A 27,024-nucleotide genomic window follows, 5' to 3' on the forward strand; every position below is an offset into this window, starting at 1 on the left:
AATTACTAAAATACAAAAAGGAAACAGTGAGGAAGCACTATTTGCAAATAGTATAGCCATTGTCTGATCGTGTATAAGATGACCATATTTTAAGTTAGGTAGAAATTGTTAGTAATGGAAACCAGCAACAGATACCTTAACCTTTTCATGAGTACTTTGTTTTATGTTGAAAGTATTAAGTCTTTTATTCCTTTATTGAGGTCTCTTGGATGAGCCTATACCCAAGACAGAAAGTGCACAGAAGCTGAAAAAGGTTTCTCGAAGACAGTCAGACCCTAAGCAGGGAGCTGTAAGATCAACTAGTAGTGACAGGTAAAAATACTTTAGAAAAGAGCCTAAGTTAGGCTATAAATATTTTCAGTTGATTGCTCATGCTTATCTCAGTTAGCATGAGGCTGACTGAAACCTTTGTATATCCATGTGCATTTCATGCTAATGTGTTTGTTGGAGTATCTGAATACCATAAGTACTGAAGCAGTTACACTTTTTGCTAAAGACATGTTAATGATAATAATAATGATAATAATGCAAGACAAGACTAAATGGCATTTTTTGGGACCTGCTGCAGCTGAACCTGTTATAAAAATTTGGACTACTGCAGCTGCACTGTGCAGACTCTTGTTTTCTTTGTATGCTCTTGTGTTGCTATTTTCAGAATACATTTTGTGAAAAAGTACTGCAGCATTTTTGTCTGTTTGGCACTCTCCCAAATTTGCTCTGAACCAGGACACCCCCAATGCCATTCTCTTGTTTTCATTGTTTCCATAACCTATGTTTGCCTAGAGTACTGGCAGAATACAGAATACTGGCAAGATACAGGAGACTGACGGTAACAAAACAAAAAATCTCTCGCAGTGTAAAATTATGTTTGATATATTTCCCTACTTGGAAATTATTTGGGTGAGGGGCTTCATTAATAGTGCCTTTTGATCATTTTTAGTAGAGTAAAACAGGAGAAAACTTAGTTGTAATGGTCTGTGTCCATCTTCAGGATAACTCAATTGGATCTAGAAGTAGCCATTGTTCCTTCCTGCCCTGACCTCTGTATTTTTTTAGTAACTTTTGTATTCCTCTTTGCAGGATAATCTCAAGCTCATTTGAAGGCTATTCTGAAAGACGTCATCTTTCCACTAGTTCAGATCCTGATACTTCAGCAAACAGGGAGGAGAACTCACCATCTAGCTATCCATTTCAGCTGATTTCTTTATATGATGAAGACATCATTGACTTAAAATGAAGACACTTTTAATACCTTTCTTCCTTACTTCACATTTTCTTACAGCTCTGTAAGCTCTATGGCAATGTCACAAACACTGCTTCTGGTAGTAAAATGTGGCTGGAAGTACTGGTGATAAATCCTTATGGAATCCATGTTCTGGTTAGCACAGCCTGATTTGGCAATGCTTTTATCTTTGACATAGGTATGTTCTCTCAGTTAATGAAGCATTACTTTTCATGGCATTCTAACAGTAGGTAATCAGTGGGAGATTTAGGCTGAAACTAAGTAAACAAAAAGAATTACTTGTTCTAAGCTTCTTATAATTTGACTTACCTAAATGACATGCAGCAAAGTTAATTGCTGCTATTACTATCATGAGTTGTTTTACAACAGTGTATGTCATGTTGGAAGAGGAATTTTATAACACAGATCACTACTTCTGGTTTTTCAGTCTTTGAAAAACATAACAACAACAACAAAAAAAGGCTTGCAGGCAAGGTCATTTCAAACACTGGAGTCAGTCCCTAAATTGATGCATCTGTGGTATGTTCACTGAAGAATCAGGTGAGATATGAAGATGGTGTTTCCTTGGCTCATTGTTTAGAGAAACTTGAAAACTCTTTTGGCATAAAAATCCCTGAGCAGAGAACCTTTCTATAAGACACAAACTTGCAGAATATTTCTCGAAAATTTGAAACAAAAAAAAAAAACCCTAAAAAACTCACGAACAAACAAAAAACGCGGAAACAAAAACTTAGGTCCATCTACTGGAAAACTCTTATTGTAGTGCATCTGCAGCTTTTTCCATTACAGGCAGAAGAGCCAACCCAAATTGTCTGACTACAAAAAGATTCTTATGCAGACATCATCATTAGCTGTTGTCTGTGCTTGCACCAACAGTATAAGTAATTATTTCAGATAGTTGTAATTTTCTAACTGGATGCAGACTGGAATTTCAGTGCTAATAAGGTAGTCTTCTGTGATGAAACAGTGATCTTGTCTCTTACTGTATTAAAGGGGTTTATATTTCAAGTTTGATTTTTAATTTTTTTTAAACCCTTTCCTCTAGAACACCTTTGCAAGGATTTTGTTTGGTTTGGGGTTTTTTTTCGTGAAAGCTTTTCTATAGATGATGTTTTTAGCTTTATTAGCAAGTGTTTCTTGTTCTGAATATAGAAATACTTCTGTATCCTTGGTTTTTATTTCATAATATCACCCGTATGTCATGATTTCAATTTTGTTCAAGCATGATCATCTGGAGATGTGTGCCTTTTGCTGGCATCTGTCTGAATGTAAAACTGGTGATTGCCAAGTGATTTTTTTCTCAGTTAATTATATATTATGATTGAATTGCTTCACATAAGAAAATATGCAAGGTCTTACTTGGAAGTGTAATTTCTTACTCTCAACTGGGGTGGCTAATCAACAGAAGAAGCAATATTTCCAATAACAATGATTAGTCTTGGAGATGAAGGCTGTTATTACTTTTAGTGGGTATTGCACTCATAGATATGTGGGGTGAACCTCAACAAGCATCTAAAAGGAAGTACCAGACTGAAGTATTTGCAAAAACTTGTAATTATTCTTTTAGAATGTTGTTTCCAGAGATTGTGTTACTTTACCCTATCCTTATTTATCTGGACAGTTAAGGTTTAAAGAAAATCTGAAAGTACCATGCGGTACTTTGTTGTAAACACTTTTGAATCCACTTTTGGGGTCACTGCTGGCACTTACATATTTTTAAAAAGGAGAAGAACCAACTTTTTCCAAGAACAGCTCTCTCAATGTAGTATTTGATTTCTGGTTTGTGGATACTTTTGAAGACTGTACCAGTGTGTTTCAAAACTGGGGCTTTAGTTAAAATTTTAACTGGAAACTTTGCTTTACCCTGTTAGGATACTGGATTTTAAATATACTCCAGATGTTCACCTGTGCCATCACAGCATGATTTAAAATGATTAACCATTGTTTGATAGCAGTTGAAGCAATATATGGAGATTTTTAAACTTGTTTTGAAGAACCTGAGCAAACACATCCTTAGGTATAGCCTTAGAGATGGAGCACTAGGGAGAATAAGAAGAATGAGAAGATCATGACAGAAAGCTTGACTACTGGCTATGATGGCAGTCAGAATGCATATAGATACAGCATTTGCTGATTACAGAAGAAAGGGCTATAAAGCAAGAGTTATTTTCTTGAACCAGAAGTGCAGTAGCGGCTGTAAAGTATTACCGCTAATTAAGAGAGTGGGTGGTGGGTGGGTGGGAATGTGTGTGTGTGAGAGAGAGAAAAAAAGACCCTTTGAAGGTTTGCCTGTAATTATAGTATTGATGACATCTAGCAAATGAACTGTAAGGAGTACAGACACTAGATTACTGAAGACAAAACTAGATCATACTGGCTTCATGGTACACACCTGGAACAGGATATTGGTATCATTTGAAGAGGGAAGCTCAGCAGCAACTGCATTCCTGCTCACCTCCTACCTGTTTTTATGCTGTAGCTTGACTTAATGGGCCTGGTACAAGCTGCTAAGCAAGTCACACTAGGAACTACCAGACCTTAACAGATCATTGCTCGTGTAGGACAGGAAGGTGCTGAATCCTGGGGAAAAAAAATAATGTCTTCATTCTTAATGTATCCAGTAAGTGCCTTGTTAAGTTTTTGCTTTTGTACTTAGAGTGTCATAGAGGGAAAACATATAATTAAAGAAGTAGAGAGTGAAACAACATTTTGTTTGGGTTAGATGACACCTGGAGTTGGTAGCTGAGGCTTTAGAGCCATGTATCTGTAGTTTACTACCTACTTATTGTAGGAGAGCAGCCCAGAACATAGGTAGGAGGCAGAGAACATAGAAATAATATTCCAATTTTATTTGACACAAGGCACAGGAACCAAATTCTGTGAAGGTCTTTATCACAGTTACTGTATCAAAAAACCCAATAACCGACACAATCGTGAAATTGCTGGTGTACACAACCTTGTACAAGGATGCGACTTCTTTGACGTTTTTAGTAGTCTGAACAGACCACTATGATTTCTGTGTCTCTTCATGTGAGGAGAACTAGCTTCTAGCCATTGTTTCTCTCAAAACATCATCCTTACTATGTAGGCTGCTAATGAAAATCTAGAGGCAGTTGGTGGGATTGATACCAAAGCTCTTGTGCATCATTTATAAAGGGCAAAGTTCTTACACACTTGCAGAACCTCTCCTTCTTAAGACTAGCGTAAGATGACAAGGCTTGTTGAAAGGCTGCTGGGATGGCTATAGTGTCATTCACTCCAGTGTTGGAGCCATGTTGTTTGCCCTCTGTTTTTCCAGCCTGTGCATGCATATACTCTCTAAAACTTAAAAAGTAGTCTTGGGCACAAATTGTAGCCATGTCCACTGTAAACATAATCCTTTCTCCTTTCACATTGGGTGTTAAAGCTGCCTGTAGGCTGCATTCTTGATGCTGGCTGACCATCTTATGGTTAGGAGAAAAGATAATCTTTGACTCTACTATGTAAGATGGGTATTGTTCTGATAGGAAAACTGAAAAATGTTGCTAAAGATGGATGGGAGGAAGGAATTGTTTCCATGAAGGAAGAATTGTTACCAGATTGAACACTTGCTATCAGGTTAAGTTTAGGCCCTTTCTGAACCCTTGGCTAAGTTTCTGCAAGAAATACTTTCTATCCCAATGTGCTGGATTTGTAGGCAGCAGCAGGGCTCTAAACTCCTGGCTAAATGGTGTTGGTCACCGCTTCATCCCTGTGCCTTAGTCTGACTAAATTATAGGAATGTCATTTACATTGGTGCAAGCATTAGATTGTACAGGTAGTTAATTTAGAATGTACTTGTGTGTTCTCACCAGCATGGTTAATGATGCATGGAGTCACAAAATAGTTGAGGGTAGAAAGGACCACTGTGTTATCATCTAGTCCAGTACATACACCTGTGCACCACCATTCAAAAATCTGTTCAAAATGGATATGCAAAATTTTGGGCTACTTGTCATCTTTGTCCTGCATTTCAATTGCAGCATGCATATAGACCATCACCGTAACTTTGAAGTGTTACTAGGACTTAAGAACCCCCAGACACATGAGCTAAGTTAATTCACACATACACACACACACAATATGGAGCCCTTAAGGCTTTGATGAGCCTTATTCTAAAGCCAGATTGGGCTTTAGAAACCAGTACAGAGTCATTTTTGTCCAGTTCCTTATTCTAGTGGCAATGCAGTACACATAAATATTTTATAAGTGTTTGAAAGTAACGAAACACTTCCTTCTAATACGAAACAAAAACCCACGTGAAATTTGAAAGGGCTATGGCTATTCATGGTAGCAAGAGAACTGCTCTCTAGGTTCAGTGAATGCATGCATGCATTCGGTTTCCTGGTTTGCAAAGTAAGGCCTGTTCTAGTTATAGTCCTTTACTAGTTTGGGGGTGCTGCGGGGATTCTTCTTTGTTTTGGTTTGTGTGGTTTCTGAAGGCTAGTGGTGTGGGCTGTTTTTTTGTTGCTTTGTTGGATGCGATTTTTTTTTCAGGTTTTGGAGGGAGGGTTTGGTTTGCTGGGTTGAGGGGTTTTATTTGTTTGTTTGGTTTTGGTTTGTTTTTTGTTTGTTTGTTTTTGTTGTTGTTGCTGTTTTGTTTGTTTAGGGTTTTTTTTGTTGGTTTGCCATTGTTTTTCAATGCATAACATACATGCAAGTATGCACCTGGAATGAACAGCAGGTTTGTTCTCTGCTTTCATGTGATTATTTCTATAAATGTGCATGTATTCGTATTTGATAGATTCAGATTGAATTTTTTTGTACTTGACAGTCAACTGAATAAATACTTAAACAGTACTTAAGAGGGCAGGGAATGGGTAGCGTTATTGCCTAACGAGTTACATATGGTTAAGGTTGCTACTCCTGACATATATTTTCTGCTGTTCTAAGTATATTTGACCAGTAACGTCTAGCTTGAACATGTTTTTCCAAAGGTGTGGGTCTATAACACCCCTTGCAGATGCAGTGGCTTTTCCAGAGCTGCTGGCTTAGTCTGCATTTGAAATATATAACCCTTTTCATTTGGATTTGGTTTTCAATATATATACATATATAGTTATATGTATTTGTAAATTTTCAGGGATAAAAAATCCTGAGTTATATATATAGGAAATTAAAGTAACGGGGTCATAAAAGGCAGGGGAAGAGAAAATCCCATCAGCAATTGATAAGGTATTTCAGAATAATTTACGTTGCCATCTGTGTGTGAAAATGGGTATCACGCTATTTTAATTCTTAAAAATTCGATGTCATGGTTCATATGCACAGTGCTTGCTTATTCTGTTAAAGCACTGTTTTCTCTGATAGGCTCAATCTGTTTTTGTGAAGGACTAAATTATACCCTGGAAACCTAATATTAACAATATGGGAAGGCTCAAGAGATTGTGCAGCAAACATCTGTACTTGCATGCAGGTTACAAAGTATTTTTACTCTTATTACTTGAGCACAGCAACTTCACCAGCCTGTGTACTGTTTAGCTGCTTCACTTTGTTGCTGACCTGTAACTGACTGACTCCTCTTTGCTACTGGAAATTGTGGTACTAGCATCTGACTTGAAGAGAAAATGGAGATATTTTTCTGCATATTTACCTGGTTGAATGGAAAATGCTATGTAAGGATTTATGCAGAGCGTTATCAATCCAGAATGTCAGTTTAATTGTCTTTGAATGGTAGCAGACTGCTTTGTAATTTAATAATGGCATACTGTTAAGACTGTTGCTACATTTGTGATCAAAGACTCTTTACCATTGGTCTTAAATGCTGATGTATTACCATTTTTTTAATGTCATATGATAGCATGTATGGTTTGTATTTTAGATACGACATCCAAATAGAGACAGTCCTATCACATCTGAAAGTGTTTTAAGTACTATTTATCACTTTTGTGATGAAGAAACATTATTTATTTCTTCATCTGTAATAAACAATAAATTTGACCCCACCTGTTTCTTTCACCTGTTTCACACACGCAGGACTAATGACTTTCAAATTTGCTAAGTAAAAAGACAAGAATTGAAAAAGGATGTAACACACAGCGCTGCTTTTCCCATTTGAGTTTTCTGAAGTGCTGTATCATACCTATGAGATTGCTGTTTGTGTCTTAAGCTTTACCCGTCTTTGATAAAAGCCATAATCTAGGTTTGGTTTATGTTTCCAGCCATCTTTTAGACTTTTGGAGACCTGCTTCAGTTGGGGATCTTTACTCTGTAAACTAACACTGCAAACTAGTTTTTCTCCCTTTCTGGCTAAGTGTGTAGTCATACTGTCTCCAAGACCTTGCAATTCCTTTTGAAAAATCATCTTTCCCAAAGTAGCAAAGACATTCTCTTAAGAGCTACAACCCTTTAAATTTAAATGCATTTTTAAATTCATTCCTAGCCACCTTGACAACAATAAGAAAAAAGCCTTAAGTCCACGAAAGCCAAGAATTCATCTTCATTTGGGATTAGGACTTAATTCTGTGGTCAGAATTAACAGAAATAACAGCCACACAAACATCAAGTACTGCAGTCTGAAACTAACATTAGCCGGGCTATGTTGTGCACTCTTCACTGTAACATGCAGCCTAAGGAAAAGGTAGAGTTAAGGAAGGAAATTTCATTTATTTATAAAATTAGATTTTATTTTACATCTTAGAAAAAAAAAGATATTGGCCCCAATGCACTTAATATTCTCACATGGCCATTACAGTCAGTACACCAGGTTAAAAGAACACAGGAACTGAAGAAATAAGTGTAATTCGCTTACTATAAAATGCTTACTATACAATCCCGAAATTCTCTGGCTTCCTCAGAAGGCCATAACCCCGTTGGTTAACACACAAGCAGCACTAGATACGCCTCTTGCTTTAAGTAGGAAGATTTCACATATCAGCAACCATGGAGCTGGACCCAGGCAAAGGCAAAACCTGCAATTAAAAAGTGAAGAAAATAAATGCAGGTTAAGTAGGAAAAAGTAAATTATGTCCAAATTAATCAAGTAAGGGGGATGCAGTTTTCACGTTAGATTTGTGCATGGTTCCACCGACACCGTACCTCTACCACAAGGAGAGAGAATACGTGACTGTAAGTCAGTATGATAAACACTAGTGTATTTTTCATCATAATAATTACAGGAATATTCTTAACAAACAGAACTTGGCAAAACCTCGGGTACGAGTCGGAAGCGGCGGAACCCAGCAGGCAGCCAAATTCCTCAGCAGCCGTGTCTCGCCTGTGGGGAAGCGTCGACGCGTCCGTCCCCGGTCGCCTGTCGCCGGGGCGCCGCTACGAGCGCGCCGGACAGCAGAAGCGGGCCGGGTGGAAGCGGCTGGGCGCGGCGGCGGGGAACGATGACGTTGGGATGCGCCGGAAGCCGCCTGTTCGTGAGAGCGACGGGTCAGGGAGCGCCTTCTCTCCGGTGCCGGCGGTTCGCCCAGCGCGGGCTTGGCCCAGCCTCCCCTCCCTTCAGCGTCGGGCGGTCGTGAGGCCCTGGTCTCCTCTTGGGGGTGACCCTTCTGCCGTGGGTGCCTGCAGATTGTGGCGTGGGCTGCGGAAGTGCTGAGAGCCGGTCCTGCCGTAGGAGCGATGGCCGCAGGGAAGCACCCGGCCGTGCTGGACTCCGGGAGTCCGCGCAAGCCGTGGCGACTGCCCGCCGACGGACACCCCGCACCGGGCTGCTACCTGAGGTGAGCGACGCGGAGCTATCGGCAGCAGCGGCGCTGAGTCTGCAGTCCTCGCCGTGCTTTTTGCATGTGGAGGTATATTGGGAGCGGTCGGGGGGAGCGGATAGGGCTGGCTGCGTAACACCTGGAAAAGAGGCTCGAGCACTGGTTTCAGCGGCCTCACAGCAGCCCTTAATTTCAGTAATATCTTCATGTATTGAATACAACGAACGCCTTGGGGCTCACGGAGTTTTTATTCGTAGCCGGCCTATTAGAATTTTTTACTTTAACACATGCCTGTTTCAACAGCAACTGTATTCACTGCCATGTGTGTTGAGGAGAGCTGGTAAGTGCTGTCTGCAGTAAAAGCTACTGTAATGAACTTGTGATTTAATAAGAGCAGCTGGTTCTGTGGATTTGACATCCAGAACCTTCTTGTATGTTTTACCAACACTTGCATGCCATGTGCAGCCTTTTATAGAGATGACTGTAATTTTCTGTACTCCTATGCCCTGTTAAGAGGTGTGCTCTAAGATCTAATTCTATGATGGTAAAATGTGTGTATAGAAATAAACATGCTATTGAGTCCCACTCAGATACCTCAGTTCTTTCAGTTTGGGAGTGCTGTGAAATTCAGACAGTTATCTAATGAATTAGACCTTCCAGAGAAAATAAATGTATGTTATTTTTTAACTGCTTATCTGATGTTTATCTTCTTAATCAATGGTCCCAGGTCGCTGAAGGAACTTGAGATGTCACAGGATAGTATAAGTGCATTCAGGGGGTGGTATTCAATTTCACAGTTAAGTCCCAGTGGAAATAAACTGAGGAAATAGGAAAAAAAAATACAACAACAGGATTTTTAAAATGCATTTAGGTCAAAGTGGTGCAGACACATCAAAACTGATGCTAAACCAGCACAAGTTCAGGCCTTTACGTGGGCCACATAGAAAAATTAGAAAGACTAACGTATCCCTCAGCACAATTTGTCAGACATCTTTGTATACTTTTTTGAAAACTTAACTAGTTATCTACTTTGTATTTAAAATAGTTCAGAAGGAAGGTATGAGTACATTATGTTAGTAACTAGTTTATCACTCTGCTTATGTGTTTTGTTTTTTTTTCCTTTTATAGAATAATCCATGAGTAAAAGTAAACTCTAAGACAGTGTTTATTTGCTGCAATAGGTGTAAAACCTAAACTAACCCCTACGTTATTGGACTCAGAGTTTGAAAGTGTTAATCTAAACCAAGAAATATGTTAACATTCATAATGAATGCTGACATTCACTAGCTAGATACAGTTTACTTGTAAGTCTGCTGTGGGACAAATGATAGTTCAGGGTGCATGCAAATGCTTAGTCCTAACCTAAAGAATATTTTAAAATGCATTTGGTCTCTTCTATCTGTGTGTTAACATGCCATTTGGAATACTTATGTACCAGTAATAAAGATGTGATTCATGCCTTATTTTCTGAACGGAACTAATACAGTATTTTGATGTATCACAGGTAAATTTTTCCATAACCTTATGGAGAAAAAGGACTTTGAAGCATGGCTTGATAACATTTCTATTGCATTTCTTTCTCTGACGGACTTGCAGAAAAATGAAACTCTGGATCACCTGATTAGCTTGAGTGGAGCAGTCCAGCTCAGGCACCTCTCCAATAATCTAGAGATTCTACTCAAGAGGGACTTCCTCAAACTTCTTCCATTGGAACTTAGTTTTTATCTGTTAAAATGGCTTGATCCACAGACCTTACTCACATGTTGCCTCGTCTCTAAGCAGTGGAACAAGGTTATAAGTGCCTGTACAGAGGTGTGGCAGACTGCCTGTAAGAATTTGGGTTGGCAGATAGATGACTCTGTTCAGGATCCTCTACATTGGAAGAAGATTTACCTAAAAGCTATTTTAAGGATGAAGCAACTGAAGGACCACGAAGCCTTTGAGACATCCTCTTTAATTGGACACAGTGCCAGAGTATATGCACTTTACTATAAAGATGGACTTCTGTGTACAGGTAGGAAGGACAGACAACTTGGGAGTCTTAAAATTCTTTGTTTTCTCTTCCCCCTCATAAGATTAATGACAAACAATTTGCTTTTCTTTTACCAGACAAATTATTGTCATAGTGTGAATACAGATGATAATTCAAAATTACTTATTTTTTCAATTTTTTAAACACCTGGTGTACTAATAAACTCATTAGTCACTTTACTAAGAGCACAAGGAGACCAATGTCTTTGTTTGATAAAGAAATAGTAACAGTAGGTATCATTGTCCCTGCCAACGGCACCATGGTTGGAACTAAATGATTTTTAAGGGCCCTTCCAATCCAGATTGCTCTATGATTTTGATCATGCTGTTACAATGAGTAAGCCCATTTGGAAAGTACAGATATGTTAGCTATCCTCTTAGAGATAACTTTCAATTAAAAGGACTTTAGGCTGTGAGAGAACTTCAGTCTCTCAGAGCGTGGAAGAAAAATCCTATCTTCTTTGAAACAAGGTTGTAAGCACTTTCAGTTCCTACCATAAGTCTTTATGAAGTGCTGTAAAACTAGATTTAACCTTGCTACTAGTCTGACTTGCACATAATTTCAGCTTCCTCCCTGAAGAGTAGAGACTGCAGTATTTCAGTTTGAACTTAAGTTACAGACAGAACATATATGAAGCCTTAGTATGAAAAAATAATAACCGTTACAATGAATTGCTGTCAGAGCATATTCCAAGGATTTTCCAGTAATTTGGAATGATAATGTTACACACTAAGTTGGGAATACTTCCTTCAGTCAGTCATTTGTTGGTACAGTAGGATGCTAACTAGAAGCCAACGACTAGATTCTAGCCAGTCTTTCACTTATCTACTCAGTAGTGAATGTTACACACAGAAAATAGCATTGTCAAAACTTTCTGACAACTTTTGTACTGAAACCTCCAGGAAAAGCAGATGTAAGGAGTCCAGAGCTTTATTTTGCTCTCCAAAGCTAGCAGTTGAAAAAAGAGGAGCTTCAGGTAGAGAAAAGAAAGTGGCAGGATATGAGGCCTGGTATTCATCTATATTTCAAAGTTTGCTGGAACCCTTTCCTTCCTGAAAGAAACTGAGGCTTGCAGTACAGTCAAAACCTGAGTGATGTGTCACATGAAATTTCCGTTCATCTGTTTCAGTAGACACTATCAGTCAGACGTAGTGCCAGAATCTACCAATCTTGCATTTATCCTGTTGTTTTATATTCTAGGATCAGATGACTTGTCTGCAAAACTGTGGGATGTAAGCACAGGTCAGTGCATATATGGTATCCAGACACACACTTGTGCTGCAGTGAAGTTTGATGAACAAAAGCTTGTAACAGGATCTTTCGATAACACAGTAGCCTGTTGGGAATGGAGCTCTGGGGCAAAGACACAGCATTTCAGAGGACATACTGGTGCAGGTATGTTGAAATTTTAAAATTGTAATTTCACCAGTGAAGCAATGTACATCATCATCATCAAACAAAATATTATTAAATTTAGCTTTTTGCACACTAGCTTCATTGGTTTGTTCAGCCTCTGTTCTCTGTCATCTGAGTCCCCTCAGTTTCCCTCAACAGGGAAAGTGACCAGAACAGATAGACACTTGTCCCTGAATATGCCAAAGCTTACCCATGTAGCATTTTCCAATTGCATGGAAGTAACAGTAAATGCCACGGTTATTCAGTAGCTTCAAGTCTCAAAGAGGTGCAGATCTTAGGTAGCAGGGCATACATGGCCATGGCCATTTTTTCTATTCCCATATTAGACATGAGCTTAAAGCAAAGAGCAAAATGGGAGCTGGGAATAGATATTTGCATTGCCCTCATAATTCAGTTCTTTGTCGTGTACTTAGAAATACTCTCAGCTCAGCTGTAGTTTTTTTCCTTGTATTTATAAAATATACTAATCCTGTGGAATTATCTTACTAAAACTCTGGAAATATGAACTAGCTTAAGTTACACTTTGCCACAATCCAGCCACAAAGGAACCACTGATATACATGCTCTTAATTTGGCCAAAAAACCCCAGTAAATTTGCAATGTAAACTTAGGCATCCAGAGCAACAATTCATTTATACAGTTCAAGAACAATTAAGGATGTGGTAGCATATGAATTTAGAAGCTGCTAAATTCATACAGATGCTACTAGTGTCTCACAGAAAAATGCATGCATAGAGACTGGTATTCCTTATTTAGTTCCCTCTTTGCTTGAAGTTTTTAGTGTGGATTACAATGATGAACTTGATATTCTGGTCAGTGGCTCTGCAGACTTCACTGTGAAAGTGTGGGCCTTATCAACAGGAACGTGCCTGAATACCCTTACTGGACACACAGAATGGGTCACTAAGGTGGGAATATTGATATATAATTAATCTCACACATTTATTTGCACTAAATTTGTAACACGTTCTAAATTTTTATATCCTAATCCTGCAGGTAGGTTTAGAATCTGAAGAACATCTGGAAATACTACAAAATAACATTTCAAGAGAAAAAATATTTAAGATGTAATTAAACCTTTCAGACCATTGAAGATATTTCAATTCTAAAGTAGCTGGGCTAATACTAGGAAACAGTGTTTTGATTCAAAGACTGGATAAAAACTGGTTCTGAAAAAAGATAGCTTTAAAAGTTATGTAAAAATATAATGATCTTGATAACAAAAATCTGACCATGAAACAATATTTTTCCTCTGGTTATTTCAGAACTTGAAAGATGAGGGGTGTACAGATGAAGTATGTATGTTTGCTTATTAGTACAGTAAATTGTCACTAGTAGGAACAAAAGAGTGTAAACTGTAGTTTTCCTTCAGTTGCTAAAAAGTATTTAAGTATTTGTACTGCCTATATTCATGGGTACACTATGCAGGTGGTCAGTGAAATGAAAAAAGCAAATGAAAATTTATTTATTTAACAGCATCAATATAAATCATTACCATCCTTCAATTACAGGTCGTTTTGCAGAAATGCAAAGTCAAATCTCTTATGCATAGTCCTGGGGATTATATTCTCCTAAGTGCAGATAAGTATGAAATCAAGGTATGTACCATATATCATGCATATATTTTTTCGGTACATTGGGAAGCAAAAAGCTTGAGTAGTTTGCTGAAGTTTACAAACAATAGGATTTGTTTACAAACAATAGGATTTAGTTTTTCCCCACGTTTCCTGCTTTAGAGGCTGCGTGCAGAACATGAAACTCTTTGGAAGCTAATTTTTCAATGCTTGCCTTAGCATTTAGTTTTAAATGATAGCTCTACAACAGTGGTAATGCAAAGAAATTGGTGCTTCCAAGTTGTGACAGTGAAACAGATAAATGCAAATACTGTTACTGTTGGGGACTTTGGGGTTGGAGAGTGCTGTAAGTTTGTGTCTATAGAAGTGTTTCGTCGCAGTTGGACGGTTGATTGTTTTTTCCTCCCATTCTTTAAAGTACCTATTTTCACTGGGAATTTCTTAGGCTAGAAACAACATGTGCTGCACTGTAAGACAAGTCACTTGAAAAAATTGATGTTTCTACCTGAAAAAGATAAATATTTCTGGAAAAAACTCATGCACACGTTTACCTGATGCTTAAAAAGAGACTGTGAGGCTTGCTCTATTTATGTAACAGTTTATAATGTGTTTTTCTTACGGTCTTTAACTGTTTTCTAATTGTAGATTTGGCCTATTGGAAGGGAAATAAACTGCAAATGCTTAAGAACATTGACTGTTTCTGAAGACCGCAGCATCTCCCTACAGCCTAGGCTGCACTTTGATGGTAAATACATAGTGTGCAGTTCAGCACTAGGATTATACCAGTGGGACTTTGCCAGCTATGATATTCTCAGGTAAACCATTCAGTTTAGGATTCAGTCTTCATTAAATAAATAAAAAGTAGTTAACCAGTTTTACTAGCTTACCTTAAATGTGGACCAAAAGAATCTTGAATAAAATCCTGTAAACATCTTGCTTTACACATATCGAGCAGTTTAATTCTAATTTTGTCATCTGATAATATGAATCGTTTCATTGCTGTTTTTGTTTCTGGCCACATGCTAATTCTCTTCCATATTTTCATTCTGTAAGCTGAAGTGGTTCAGTATAGACTTAAACCAGACTGCAGTGCTGTAGTTGTGAATGTGGAAATGTAGTGATGCAAAGCTAATGTTACCATGGAGACTGCTATACAGAGAACCAAGCAGGAATTTCTGGGGGTCCTTTGCTGGGACAAGAAATTAAAAAGTCTCTTTTTCCTTATAGCACCACTGATCTGTCACTCCTTTAATGTTGTGGAATGACAGTGAAATCTATCAGACTGCAGTGAGGGACTGAACATGATGGCATTCCATTTCCACATAAAGAATCAAGCTGTATGAGTTGGAAATGGTGGCATCAAAGATAGTAATTTACTAAAGAAAAAAAAGCATTTTAGAACTGCTAGCAGACTCCTTAATACAAATGCCCTGAATAATTGTGGATATTTGAAAGATCTCCAGAAGTGCTTCTTATGAGTAAGAATAACTGAGCAATTTCACGTCTTAGTTTACTCTCCCATCTTTCAAAACAGAAAGATGGACTCTTACTGCTGAGAGCAGATTTTCATCCCCACATATTTTTGTGCCTCAGTTCTTTGCTTTATGTAATGCTATGATCAAACATGCAGGCAGTTGTGGAAGACTCAACTCTTCAGTTTCTGTTCCATGTTTTATTTATTAAGGGAAGCCACCATCAAGGTGTTGGGGAACTAAAAAATACTTTTATTTCTTCCCATGGTTAATTTAACATAAAACATCAGTAAAACAGCATTCTAAGGACTAGTCTTGGATGATTTATCAAACCTGGTTATCAAAAGAAGGCATGTCTCTGTTTTACTTCTGCCTTTTAGAGTGATGATCAAAAGAATAATAACAGCTTTTACCTCTTAGTGTAAAGATATTGAGGCTTGAAATCCATATGGAAATTTACTGTAAAACACAAGTACATTTGCTCTTTCATTTGTATGTAGAAATGGCTCTTTTTTTTTCCTTGTGCTCTGCAGAATAATCCCTTTCAAACCTTAGCCTTCACTTATGTTCAGATGGGTCTGTCCTGAGTATATAAAGTCAGAAGTGAAACCACAGGCCTGACTGTAGCTAAAGTGTTCAGTTGCTTAATTTGAAAGATTTGCATCTAATTCTTTCTAAATTACTTCAGAATGATGACTTTAGACACATTTTCTGTACACATACAGGATTCGCTTTAGTAATTCAAGCTCATGACAACATTGTGAGGGAGATTCTAACACTGTTTTCTTGTCTTCTAGGGTTATCAAACCTCCAGACTTCTCAAATGTATCGTTGCTGGGCTTTGGAGAGATATTTGCTCTACTGTTTGACAACAGATACCTGTACATAATGGACTTGAGGACAGAAAAACTGATAAGCCGCTGGCCTTTACCAGAATATAGAAAGTCAAAGAGAGGTTCAAGTTTCTTGGCTGGTGAAATGTCTTGGTTAAATGGACTAAATGGCCAAAATGATACAGGCTTGGTTTTTGCCACCAGTATGCCAGACCATAGTATCCATTTGGTGTTATGGAAAGAACATGGCTGAAAAGCTCATACATACAGAATCTTCAGGAATTTATGGCCTATCAGCAGTGTGTCCATAAAATGAGACTTTGCATGAACCAAAGTTGCACATCCAATGGTATCATCATGCAATGCACAATCATTTATTTTTATTTGGGCATTTGGGAATGGGTTGTTTTGGAAATAATGCAATGCAGCATGCTAACAGTATCCACCACAAAATTTTGTCTATATTCATGTTTAAATATACCTGTTTGGACTCTGAAGTATAGTTTGTAATGTTTAAACCGTTCAAATCTGCTACCAAGTCTGAAATCAAGTTGTGCTTGACCTGACTTCTGATCTTTTTTTTTTTTTTTATTGAAATGGAAGCTGAAGCTACTGTTTTAGAACCATAGACTTTTGTACATCTAATAGCAAATACTGGTTGCAGTGCATGGCAGCTTAGCAAAAATGAGAAAACAGCAAACCCTCTCTCTCTCCAGAATCTTTCTCTTCAAAATGTTTTTCCATATGACAGCTTTAAATATTGAGCCTTTGAACCAGAAGAATCAAACTAGTCCTTTAACAAGTATTTGTCCACATATTTTTGTGCTATTTGACATGTACTTTAAAGCTGCATCTACATCACATGCTTTAGAAATGCTTCAGGTTGATCTACCTTCCTTCCTGCCTTCCCTCCCTCCCTCCTGCCTTAATGTCATTTTTTTTTCACACAACTTGAAAACGTGAGTTTTCATGAAGCTTTTGTCCCTTCAGAGGACAAAACTGTCTAGCATTACTAGTGTGATTTTTTCTTCCCACTATTCAAGGAGACCTGATTTCATACTTAATACTAAATGAAGGCCACGCTTCCCAAAGGTATGTGGTATGAGTTACAACAATGAAGGGGAGTTTTCATATGCAAGAATCAGTATTTGAGGATGCCATAGGAGTAGCTTAAAGTCACAGTGGAGCAGTCTCTAAAATACAAAGCCAGACTCTTAAGCATTCAGTTTTTTCACCTTTAGTCACATCAATTTACTTTGAAAAATGTTGTCTGTACCTGAAGGATTTTATCAACCAGAAGCCAAATTCACAACTCTCAATTCAAACTGCACTGTGTGGGGCATAAATTATGAGCTCACAAAGGTGAGCTTTTGTTGTCTCACTCCTAAATGAAGAAAGCTTCCATGAAGAAGAATGTTTTCAATAACTTAACTTCAGTAACTTGTCTTGAAACCAGTTCTCAGCATTCCTAATGTGGGAGTAACATAACAGTATCATTATGATGTGTGCTTCTAAAGGAACCACCTATACAGCACTGTATTAAGTTTGAAAGATTAAACAGAGGCGTGCCAGAAATGTCCTTGTTTCCAAATCAGCAAATCAGGAAATCTTTGTTAACTACTTCTTTTAGTGACCTTGACTATATAGAGTCCACAGAGAGGTGGAGCACAAGATGGCTGAGAAACAGACCCAGGCTGAGCCCTCCAGACGGGAAGGTGTGGTGGGCATGGGATGCGGAGGCACTGCTACTGTCTCCAGCTAACTAGTGAGCTATAAAGAAAAAAGTGTCAGACTCATTTTGGCATCTTGCAGCAAGACAATAGTTAAAGGTTCGTGTGACGAGAGAAATTCTCCACAGTGAGTTTAGTTTAAGACTGAAACAGGTTGCCCAGCCTTCCTAGACAAAGCCCTGAGCACACCATGCTGTAAGCAGGGAGCTGGACTTTCAGATGCCCTTTCTAAATGGCAAGTCTGAAATTCTTAATGGACCTGTTGCCATACAAGATTGTATGACTGACAGGAGCAGGCATTCCAGATCCTAATACAGCTGCAAGTTTGTTGATACAGACTGGGAGATGCTGCAATCACTGTGAATCAAAGTAGAAGTTCCCTTTGGACATTGCTAATGATACTATTCCACTAATGACAGAGCTCTTTAAGAGCACAGGTATGTACCACTACCAAATAGATAAAGGAATGAAAGCATGACACTAATGCAGAAATTTTAAAAATCGTACTTGCTCTCACACACACTTCTGTCTGTCAGACACCAGTGTCAGGCTATCGCTGCCTTCAGATGTGCCTTCAGTAGGAAGGCTGTAGTATAATGTGACAACATATGCAATGCATGTAGTTCTGGGGTTTTATCAAACAGAAACTGAAACTATGAAACTGAAACTGTGAAACAAAAATGAGCAAATGGTTTTTCTGTTTGCTTTGGTTTCCATCTGGCCCTTCAGCAAGTCACTACTTAGCACTATTTCCAGATAGAGTTAAGAAAAAATGCAGCTTCTGTACCCTTACACCTACCAAGGAAGCAATGTAATTCAACTTATCCATCACATAAAGGACTAAAATCCAACTTGTGTCTAAATTTCACAAAATATTTTCCTACGAGGCTTCAAGGTGCCAGAAAAAACCCAACAAAATATTACATTTCATAAAAGTTGTTTGGCCATCTATTTTTTCCTCCTTGAAATAGGTTCTTTTTGGTTCACAAAAGTATCTTTTTCGTTAAGATGAATCTCTCTCCCTTGCCTCTATTAAAGCTTTCTGACACAACTCAGCATTTAGCACTTTAGTAATTCAGGAATAGGTGCAATGACTCTTCTCAAACTTACATGTCTCCAAAGCCCAGTTGAACAAGACATTTTTTATCAGCAAAACTCCAGTGGCTGTGTTTAGTGTTACAATCCATCACATCTTTAACATACACTATTTCCAAGAACATAAGGGGTAATTTTTTTACAACTGAAAGGAAGATTGTACTCAATTACTTGTCTACCTTTAATTCAAATTGATCCATACAAATTTAGTACCCAGTGACATACAAACTGCAATAATTAAGCAATGCTACCTTTATACTAATGATTGTATTTGAACTTTTTGTACATAGGTTGAAAACTATTTTGCATTATTTGAATCAGTTGACAAATACTGATTTTTATTATTAACTGAAAACAAATTATACATTTCCCAGAAGAGATGCTACAATCTGCATTGACCCTTGGTATCATCATTAAGTGATTCATGGCTTTGCTATATATTCCCTAAATCATTGCAGAAAAATGTAGACTCCATGTGAAAATCAATGTAACGTGATTTTTAAATTATATCCTCTGTCTTCCCACAATACAGGTAGCCCTCCACTTTCACTCCTTATAACTGAGGTTTCAATTTTGAGTTTGCAGCATGGTTTGAGATAGAACCTTGTTAACATTCATGATTAATGATGAGTTATATCTCCACAGTGTTGTATCCCTGATGAGAGATTCTCTGGGAAGGTTTCCCTGAAGGCCCTTCCGACAGTGATAAATGAGGGCAACATCCATGGGAACATACACACTCTTCCCATAAGCACGTAGGACAGAATGGACTGAAGTCTGGATCACCTTTCGTGGATCAACTATCATTTTCCTGGGATTCATTACATTTTTCCTGTCAGGCTCTCTGTATACATGCTGTAATATGTTAACTCCTGGCACAGTATTCCAAGATGAAATGTTGAACGTGTGAGAAGATACGGCTTCTGGGAAGATATGGTTCTCAAAGAGAAAAACACTAGCCCCTGGGTTTTCTTCCTGAAGACTGTTCATCATTGTTTTCCAGTCTGGGTGTTTAAGGGGAAGAATTATTTCATCAGCATCATTAAGGACCACAAACTTGCTCCTTTCCATGTTACGGTATATACAGTCATTTAGAGCTGTGATTTGTCCATAGTAGCCAATGTGTGTCCCGTCTTGCATGAAGCGCCATGAAGAAGAAACCCTGAGGTGTGAGTTTATTGGCCAGGGAATTACCTCAACAATTCCTTCTTCTACATAAAACTTCAAGACTTTCTCCATCAGATGGCTGCAGTTGTTCTTATAGATCACCACTTTCTCTACTCCAAGAATCTTATACATTTCCATACTCTGTATAAACTGCAAGACATTGTTGTAGTTACCAAACATGGCAGAAATGCACACGGTGAAGTCAACAGAAGAGGTCTCAGGCTTGCGATTTTTAATTTCAAACCTTGGCAGCTGGTCAATATTTCCATATGGAGACTGATGAATTGATACATGTGTTGGATCACAATTTTTAGGTTCCAAACAAACTATATCTGTTGCACCATAAGGGAATCCAAATCTATCTGAGTGAACATCAATTTTTGCTTTTGATACATATATCTGTCCATTGTCCTGACAGCAGAACCAGCAGTACAGTTGTTTTACATCTTCATGGTGAACTATCCCAATCAGACGAGTGACTTTGCTTTCTCTGTCATCAAAGTATGGGGATATAATAAAAGTTTTGTTACCTTCTAATGCTGTTATTGTGCTAATGGCAATTTCCCCTCTACATCTTCTACCTTCTTGAATTACTTTTGGCTGATGAGAAAGTCTCTGTAACTTCAGATAAGAAACTGCAAGCATTGAAGTTACAGTCATAATGCACACAGCAGCAGCAAAGTAAGATTTTTTCCCAGCACACATCATTTTGAACGGATCTAAATGTCCATGCAAATTTCGTTATCCTTGTAATTTATGCTGCCTTATCTGCAGAAAAGAAAAGGCAGTATGAGATAATACTCACAATCATTGCTCAAGAATTTCACAAACAAGATGAGGGTAAGTCTCTGTCATGGTGCACTGACTTACTCAGAGACCCAGCTACTGTGCTTTTATGAAAATCTAGTTACAGAACATGCATTTAATGGTATGTATGATATGTGACACTCTGAATGCCTCTATTTGTCAGATGTGTGGAGAAGTTTCTCTGCATGGAGGGTTCTGTAGAAGAATATAACAGGTCTATATACAGCAATACAAGGAGAATTTTTTTTTCAAGAATCCAGAATTTAGAATATCCAATTTAATAACTAGGCAGTAATTCTTAAAGCAAAGCAAAACTTTTTTTTCCACTGAGGCAGTGTGTATGTAAATTATGTTTTAAAAAACCAAACTCAACCAGACTTCTCACAGACAAGCTAGAGGCAGATAAATTAAATGTATATAGAATTAATCAAGTTCATAATAAATATGCTAGTTGGGGATTACACATGATGGTCCAGATATAATCCCTAATGTATGAATTCCCTAACTTGCAGATCACTACAGAAGAAACCATACACACAGAGGAAAGTCAATTCATACAATGCAGCAAAGGCAGGTGAAATCAATGCAGGTATAAAACTCAGTTTGCCACTCTACCCCACGTAACCCTGTATGAGGCAGGAGTTGCAGGAAAGGTCATCTCATATTAATGCTTACTAGAGATCTGGGCCTCTTTACAATGGATCAATGCTATCTTAGCTCCTGGCATGGTTTGGGGGTTCGGGCTTAAAACTCTTGCTGCTGCAGGTACAGGTAGGCAGTCCTGAGTGACTGGATGACCAAAGTCTTTAGCAGCATTTGTGCTAGCAAGTGTTAATGCCTGAATGGGAGTTTATGGCACTCTCAAGCACTAATTTCTGCAAGTGGAGCCTAGATGAAAGTGTTTTCTACAAATTCACCTTTAGGTATTCAAATATGATCCATAAATAGAAAAGTGACAGCAAGTCTCCTCAAAGGCCTGCTTGTACCACAGAGATTCTTGGGGAAAAAAAGTGTCCCAGATTAATTAAATTCATGTCAGATTAGAAAACTGCATTGGTAGAAGAGAGTTTCCCCAACTGCCAGCAGGAAGTGTGGAGTAAAATGACAGGATAGAATGAACTGATGCTATTGCAAAAGATGACAAAAATGTTTCTAGCAGGCAAAAAATAATTGCCTGTGCCCTCAAAATAATGTACTGTGTTTTAACAACTGCTATTTCATGAAAAAGTGAATTAGGGAGAACCACAGTCACAACATACCCCTGAAAATGTCCCATATGCCAAGGCTGATGTGATTTACAGCAGACTTTGCTAGCTACCAAGAAATCTCTCTTCTGCAGAGATACCAAGTGTTTCTCTGCAGAAGAGAATAGTTATAGGGGCACCAAAAATCTCACTGCATCACTAGGCACAAAGCAGAAAAGAAGCAGCAGAAAGCACTGACTCTTCTATCTCTGAAATGAAGATAGTATCCCCATAAGTCCTTAAAATGGGAGCAGAACAGCAAATACATAGTAAGAATCTGCCATTGCTGTATGACTTCTAGCTGGAGATTTGTGACTGAAAACAAGTCAAACTTTTAAAGTCTTTTTATGATACGCTCTAAAGTACAGGTTTCCCCCAAGCCTTCTTATTCCAAGGATGTTATATATTAGCATTCTTACAAAGAGAAGGTCACATTTAACATTTTCCCCCTTGTTTTTATCTATTAAAATATTGATCTATCTTATATAATAAATATTTTTTAATTAAAGAAATATCAAAACACATCAACAGTAAATAACAAAATAAATTTATTACCTGTACCTGTTTTTTCTTCTCCTTTTTCTAGCAATAAATAACTAACAAGAAAAAAAATGTCTTTTCAATTGCATTTTGAACAGCGAACAGCGGAAAGGAAAAAGTACCTTTTAAAGTAGATAGCAGAGTGAGGTTCTGTTCAGTCCTCCATTCATTTTTTGATAAAATAATCTACTAATTGCTTATTTTAAACAGATAAATACTTTTAAGGTAAATGGTAATAATTGTTCAATACAGAACAATACTGTGAGGAGAAACACTGGTACAATACCTAAGATACTTCCTGGCACATTTTATTTCCCATAGCCGTTGCTCTTCTAATGTCAGTAACAGCAGCCACACCTACCAGAAAAACAAGTTTTCCTTCTCTTGAGCAAAGAAACACAGTTGTGTTGCAAGAACTTAATTTAAATTACAAGTGAGTACGGAGTTGCTGAAGGAAATCAAACATTTTGCATGTATTTTTTAAGGCTACTTAAGTTTTCTTCTGAAAATTAATCTTGCATACTGATATAAACCCAGTTCACACACATACTTAAGAAGAAGAAAAGAACTAGAAAAATACACTATATATACTTGCATTTCTTGGACAAACATTTTTTTCATGACATGCTATAAGGCCTAGTTAGAACACGTAGATACAAATTCTGGTTAGGAACTGTGAGAGAGTGCTGAAACAACAGCGAGTTCTAGAAGCTAAGAAAAAGAGCAAAATCAAGAGGTCAAAGACACATCAGAACACTGAATCTTAAAGAAAAGAAATACGTACAATTTGAGGAGTGAAATTCATGGTTTCCGCAACATAACTCATTAATTTTGCTCTCCTGAAATAAACAGCACAAATATGTAGTCATAAAATACGTCAGTATAATTAAGAACACTACATTTATACTTTCTCACTATAAAAAGGGTGAAATGGCAAATTTTAACTTTAAAGGTATGCTTTCAGCATATTTAAATGCTCTTCTTTTATAGTAACAATTCATTTTGATTTTGCATTTTTTAATTCCAATTAATATGCAAGTAAGCATGTCACAAATTATGCAGATTTGCTTTAATACTAAATTTAGCTAATGGTATCAATGGCTACTTTGCTGTATTCCACTTAACTGTAAACAGACTTTCTTACTCTCCACCATCCTGACAGATTGTAGTAATATCACCTCCTCATCTTCATTTTCATTAGCTTTTCATTCAACAAAAGAGTTGAATGAAAGGTAAAACCATATCATAAGAAACAGTTTTCCTTCACCCAGTGTTTCTCTGCAGCTGGCCCAGTTTCCATTACTCTCTAGTACAAGAGACGGGAAATGCCTGTACCTTTACCATTTGCATGTGGCAAGTTAACATGCCCTCATCATTGTTGGAAATTTTCTTTCTTAATGTGTGCTAGGATTTCATTTTTTGGAGATGCAACATATTGCATCAATACATCTTAGCTTGTCATCAGCCTACAATTGACATATCTGCCCAGTCAGTCAGGCAAGTGCAGTTACACAATGTTTTCTTCTGCAGCAAGGTCATAATAAAGAGCTCTTGTCACGGTTAGAATCATGGAATGGCTTGGGTTGGACAGGACTTTAAAATATCTAGTCCCAATCCCCTTGCTGTAGGTGAGACATCTTTCACTAGATTCAGCTGCTCAAATTAATCATGTCTCTCCTTATTTCAGTGGTCACAGTCTTGCTAAAATTTACTCTAAAACCTTGCACAGGATCAAGAGTACACTTACAAACTTTCATATAATTAAATAATCTTTTTTTCCCCCGTCCTGAAGGAATCACTCATGCTTTAGCCACACTGTACCACTATGCTCACAAACACATTTATTAATCTCCCATTACAGGTTCTTTCAATATCTTGTCTTTTTAGAATTTTGAAATTACATTTTTTTTGTATTGCCTTCAAATTGGATGTTGTGTTTACCTTTGCTGTCCAACTTGTACTTATTTTGTGCCATTAGAACTGACAAACCCCACACTTCCGCGTATGCACTCAGAAACTTCTCCATTATAATCTGCTGTACATCCCTAAGCCAAACTCCTCCTATTGTAAACAGTTAAACTTTGTGTCCTTTGAAAATCAAACAGATTTGGCAAAACAAAAACTGCATGACATTTAAAAGACTGTTATTTCAAATTTTTTCTTTCACACTGTTCTTTTTTAGCTGGGACTGAGATGATTTTCTTCCTAGTAGCTAGCAGAGTGCTGTGTTTTGTTACCAAAGAAAGTGCCTCAAACACACTGATGTTTAGCTATCACTGAACAGTACTCACACAGAGTCAAAGCAATTTCTGTTTCTCCTTTGGCTTCTATCCCAGGAGGTGGATGGCACAAAAAGTTTGCATGGAACACAGCTGGGACTTCTGAACCAAACCAACCAAAGGCCTATTCCACACCATATGATGCTATGCTCAACCATCTAAGCTGTGTGAAGAAGTAGAAAGGAGGAAACACGCAACATGACAGCACATGGTTTCCCAAGTCAGCGCTAAACCTGACCACGTCCTGCTTTCCTGGAAATGGCTAGAAACGTGCCTGCTAAGGGGACATAATGGATAGAGCATTCCGTTTTGCATTCTGCTTTGCTTTACCTTTTAAATTGTCTTTATTTCTGGGAAAACCCATAGGATTTGCCACGTTCACCCTTCTGATTCTACCCCCATCCCAGTGCAAGAAGAAGGGTGAGGCTTGAGCTGCCTACTCCAATTAACTCACAACATACACTGGAACTATGCTTTGGAGGAGTTTTGCATTCTTCAAATCTAAAGTTAATCTCCGCCCTTAGTACGAATTCAGACAGAAACTCAGAAAACCTGGTTTGGACAATTAATAGGTACCTTTAACTTACCTTTAAGCGGTTAACCCCACTAGTGAAAAATAATGCTACAGCTGATCACCATCCTACTATTTCTTGAGTGGAAATAAAATCCCGAATCTGTCGCGCCTCTCCCGCGAGCGCTGCCAGTCACAGGACCCCGAGCAGTGCCGCTGCCTGAGCTCCACTACGGGGCGGGCAGGTTGAGCGCGCCCGGCTTCCCGGCCCGCGGGACCCGCCCTTTCCCGCGCTGGGTGCGCAGCGCCCCGCCGCCGCCGGAGTCCCGTGCGAGCAGCGCCGCGCAAGCCGCGCGGAGCTGGGTCGGCGCTACTGGAACCCTCGCGTCTCGTACCTGGCTCCCTCTGCGGTACCGACAGAAGCAACCGCAACACGCTTCTACGGCCCGGGGCTGGCGGGAGCGCTCCGTCCCCTCACCTCCCGCCCGGGAAGGCGGCGGCCGCGGCGGCGGCTATGGCCGTGGACACCCCGCGACCCCCGCCCCGGCCGTACTTCAGGTCGAGCCCCCGCCCGGCGTGGTCCAGGTGGGGCCGCTCGCGCTTGGGGCGGCTGCTCGTCGCTTCGAACCGTGGTGGTGCCTCTGCGCGGCTTGCTGTGCACGGCATCGGCACCGACGGTCGGCGAGCGGCCCCACCGGAGCGCGGCTACAAAAGTCTCGTTCGGCGAGCGACGGGGAATTGGCCTCGGCCGGGGGGACCCCCGGGGCGGGCCGCGGCCTTGCCCGCCACGCCTCTGGCCTCTCCCGCCATTTTCCCAGGTTCCCCGAGGCATCGGTGACGGAGGCCGCATGTAAGACCGCGAATGGGGCAACCCTAACGCGCGTCAGCGCCAGGGCCGCCGGTCCGTGCCCGCGGCGCATTTTGGGGAGCAGAACCTGCACATCCCGCCGCAGATCCGGACGCCAACGGCCCCGGAGCGCTGATTACGCAGGTGCACATGCTGTGCGCCGGGGGGACCGCTCCTGGAAATGAACGGCATAGACGGCACAAGTGCAAAAGAAGGACATCAGGAGGTCTCCGGATTCGACCCCGCTGCCTAACTGTCAAATTAACTTGTGTAAAATGGAGAAACACAAACTGGCCATTATATTTTCAAAATGCAAGTCAATTTCAAAAAAGTACAGGGAAATTGATAATTACACAATGATAAAAACTCAAAAAAAATGGAGTCCTGTCTACTTTTAGAGATAGACATGATAGCTGAATCATTTCTACAATAAAATACAAGGTTGGCATTCGTAGGAATTCTCTGGTGGGATTTTCTTTTCTACTGCCAAAGGCCGTAAGTTATGGACCTTTGTTCCAGTTATAGAGATCTTCCACAGAGAGTGTCTTTATTTCTGGGGAGAAC

At 39.0% G+C, this 27,024-nt stretch overlaps 3 protein-coding genes across 10 annotated transcripts in view; 2 read left to right on the top strand and 1 right to left on the bottom strand.

The window, feature by feature from the left end:
* The window catches only part of GARNL3 (GTPase activating Rap/RanGAP domain like 3), a 33,041-nt gene extending 25,854 nt beyond the window's left edge, over positions 1-7,187 (top strand). The window contains exons 28-29 of the mRNA XM_058818309.1: positions 201-312; positions 1,081-7,187. Coding sequence (XP_058674292.1) covers positions 201-312; positions 1,081-1,237 — 269 coding nt within the window. The 3' untranslated portion in view covers positions 1,238-7,187. The remainder of the gene's footprint in view (positions 1-200; positions 313-1,080) is intronic.
* A 1,474-nt stretch (positions 7,188-8,661) lies between these two features.
* FBXW2 (F-box and WD repeat domain containing 2) lies at positions 8,662-20,955 on the top strand. Of its 6 annotated transcripts, none has more exons than XM_058818129.1 (7): positions 8,662-9,003; positions 10,418-10,927; positions 12,146-12,340; positions 13,136-13,269; positions 13,873-13,959; positions 14,581-14,750; positions 16,205-20,955. In XM_058818129.1, exons 2-7 carry the CDS (start codon positions 10,438-10,440, stop codon positions 16,491-16,493), a joined length of 1,365 nt encoding a protein of 454 aa, XP_058674112.1. In that variant the 5' UTR covers positions 8,662-9,003; positions 10,418-10,437; the 3' UTR covers positions 16,494-20,955. The 6 variants fall into 6 exon arrangements, with proteins under 6 accessions (XP_058674112.1, XP_058674115.1, XP_058674111.1 ...); XM_058818132.1 differs by having other exon boundaries at positions 10,510-10,927; XM_058818128.1 differs by having other exon boundaries at positions 8,662-8,931.
* On the bottom strand, positions 18,480-26,185 carry LOC131566759 (uncharacterized). Of its 3 annotated transcripts, XM_058818135.1 has the most exons (3): positions 26,009-26,185; positions 23,608-23,662; positions 18,480-21,000 (listed from the first exon to the last, which is right to left on the bottom strand). In XM_058818135.1, exon 3 carries the CDS (start codon positions 20,938-20,940, stop codon positions 19,633-19,635), a length of 1,308 nt encoding a protein of 435 aa, XP_058674118.1. In that variant the 5' UTR covers positions 20,941-21,000; positions 23,608-23,662; positions 26,009-26,185; the 3' UTR covers positions 18,480-19,632. The 3 variants fall into 3 exon arrangements, with proteins under 3 accessions (XP_058674118.1, XP_058674119.1, XP_058674120.1); XM_058818136.1 differs by lacking the exon at positions 26,009-26,185 and having other exon boundaries at positions 23,608-23,817; XM_058818137.1 differs by lacking the exons at positions 23,608-23,662; positions 26,009-26,185 and adding an exon at positions 22,946-23,030.
* Between the last annotated feature and the right edge of the window lie 839 nt (positions 26,186-27,024).

Source organism: Ammospiza caudacuta, chromosome 21, assembly GCF_027887145.1.
Source record: "Ammospiza caudacuta isolate bAmmCau1 chromosome 21, bAmmCau1.pri, whole genome shotgun sequence".
Lineage (NCBI taxonomy): Eukaryota > Metazoa > Chordata > Aves > Passeriformes > Passerellidae > Ammospiza > Ammospiza caudacuta.

Coding starts and splice junctions, on each gene's coding strand:
- LOC131566759 (XM_058818135.1), bottom strand. CDS start 20,940: ATGATGTGTGCTGGGAAAAAATCTTACTTTGCTGCTGCTGTGTGCATT.
- FBXW2 (XM_058818129.1), top strand. CDS start 10,438: ATGGAGAAAAAGGACTTTGAAGCATGGCTTGATAACATTTCTATTGCA. Junction 12,341..13,135: donor CAGAGGACATACTGGTGCAG/GTATGTTGAAAT, acceptor CTTTGCTTGAAG/TTTTTAGTGTGGATTACAAT. Junction 13,270..13,872: donor ACACAGAATGGGTCACTAAG/GTGGGAATATTG, acceptor CTTCAATTACAG/GTCGTTTTGCAGAAATGCAA.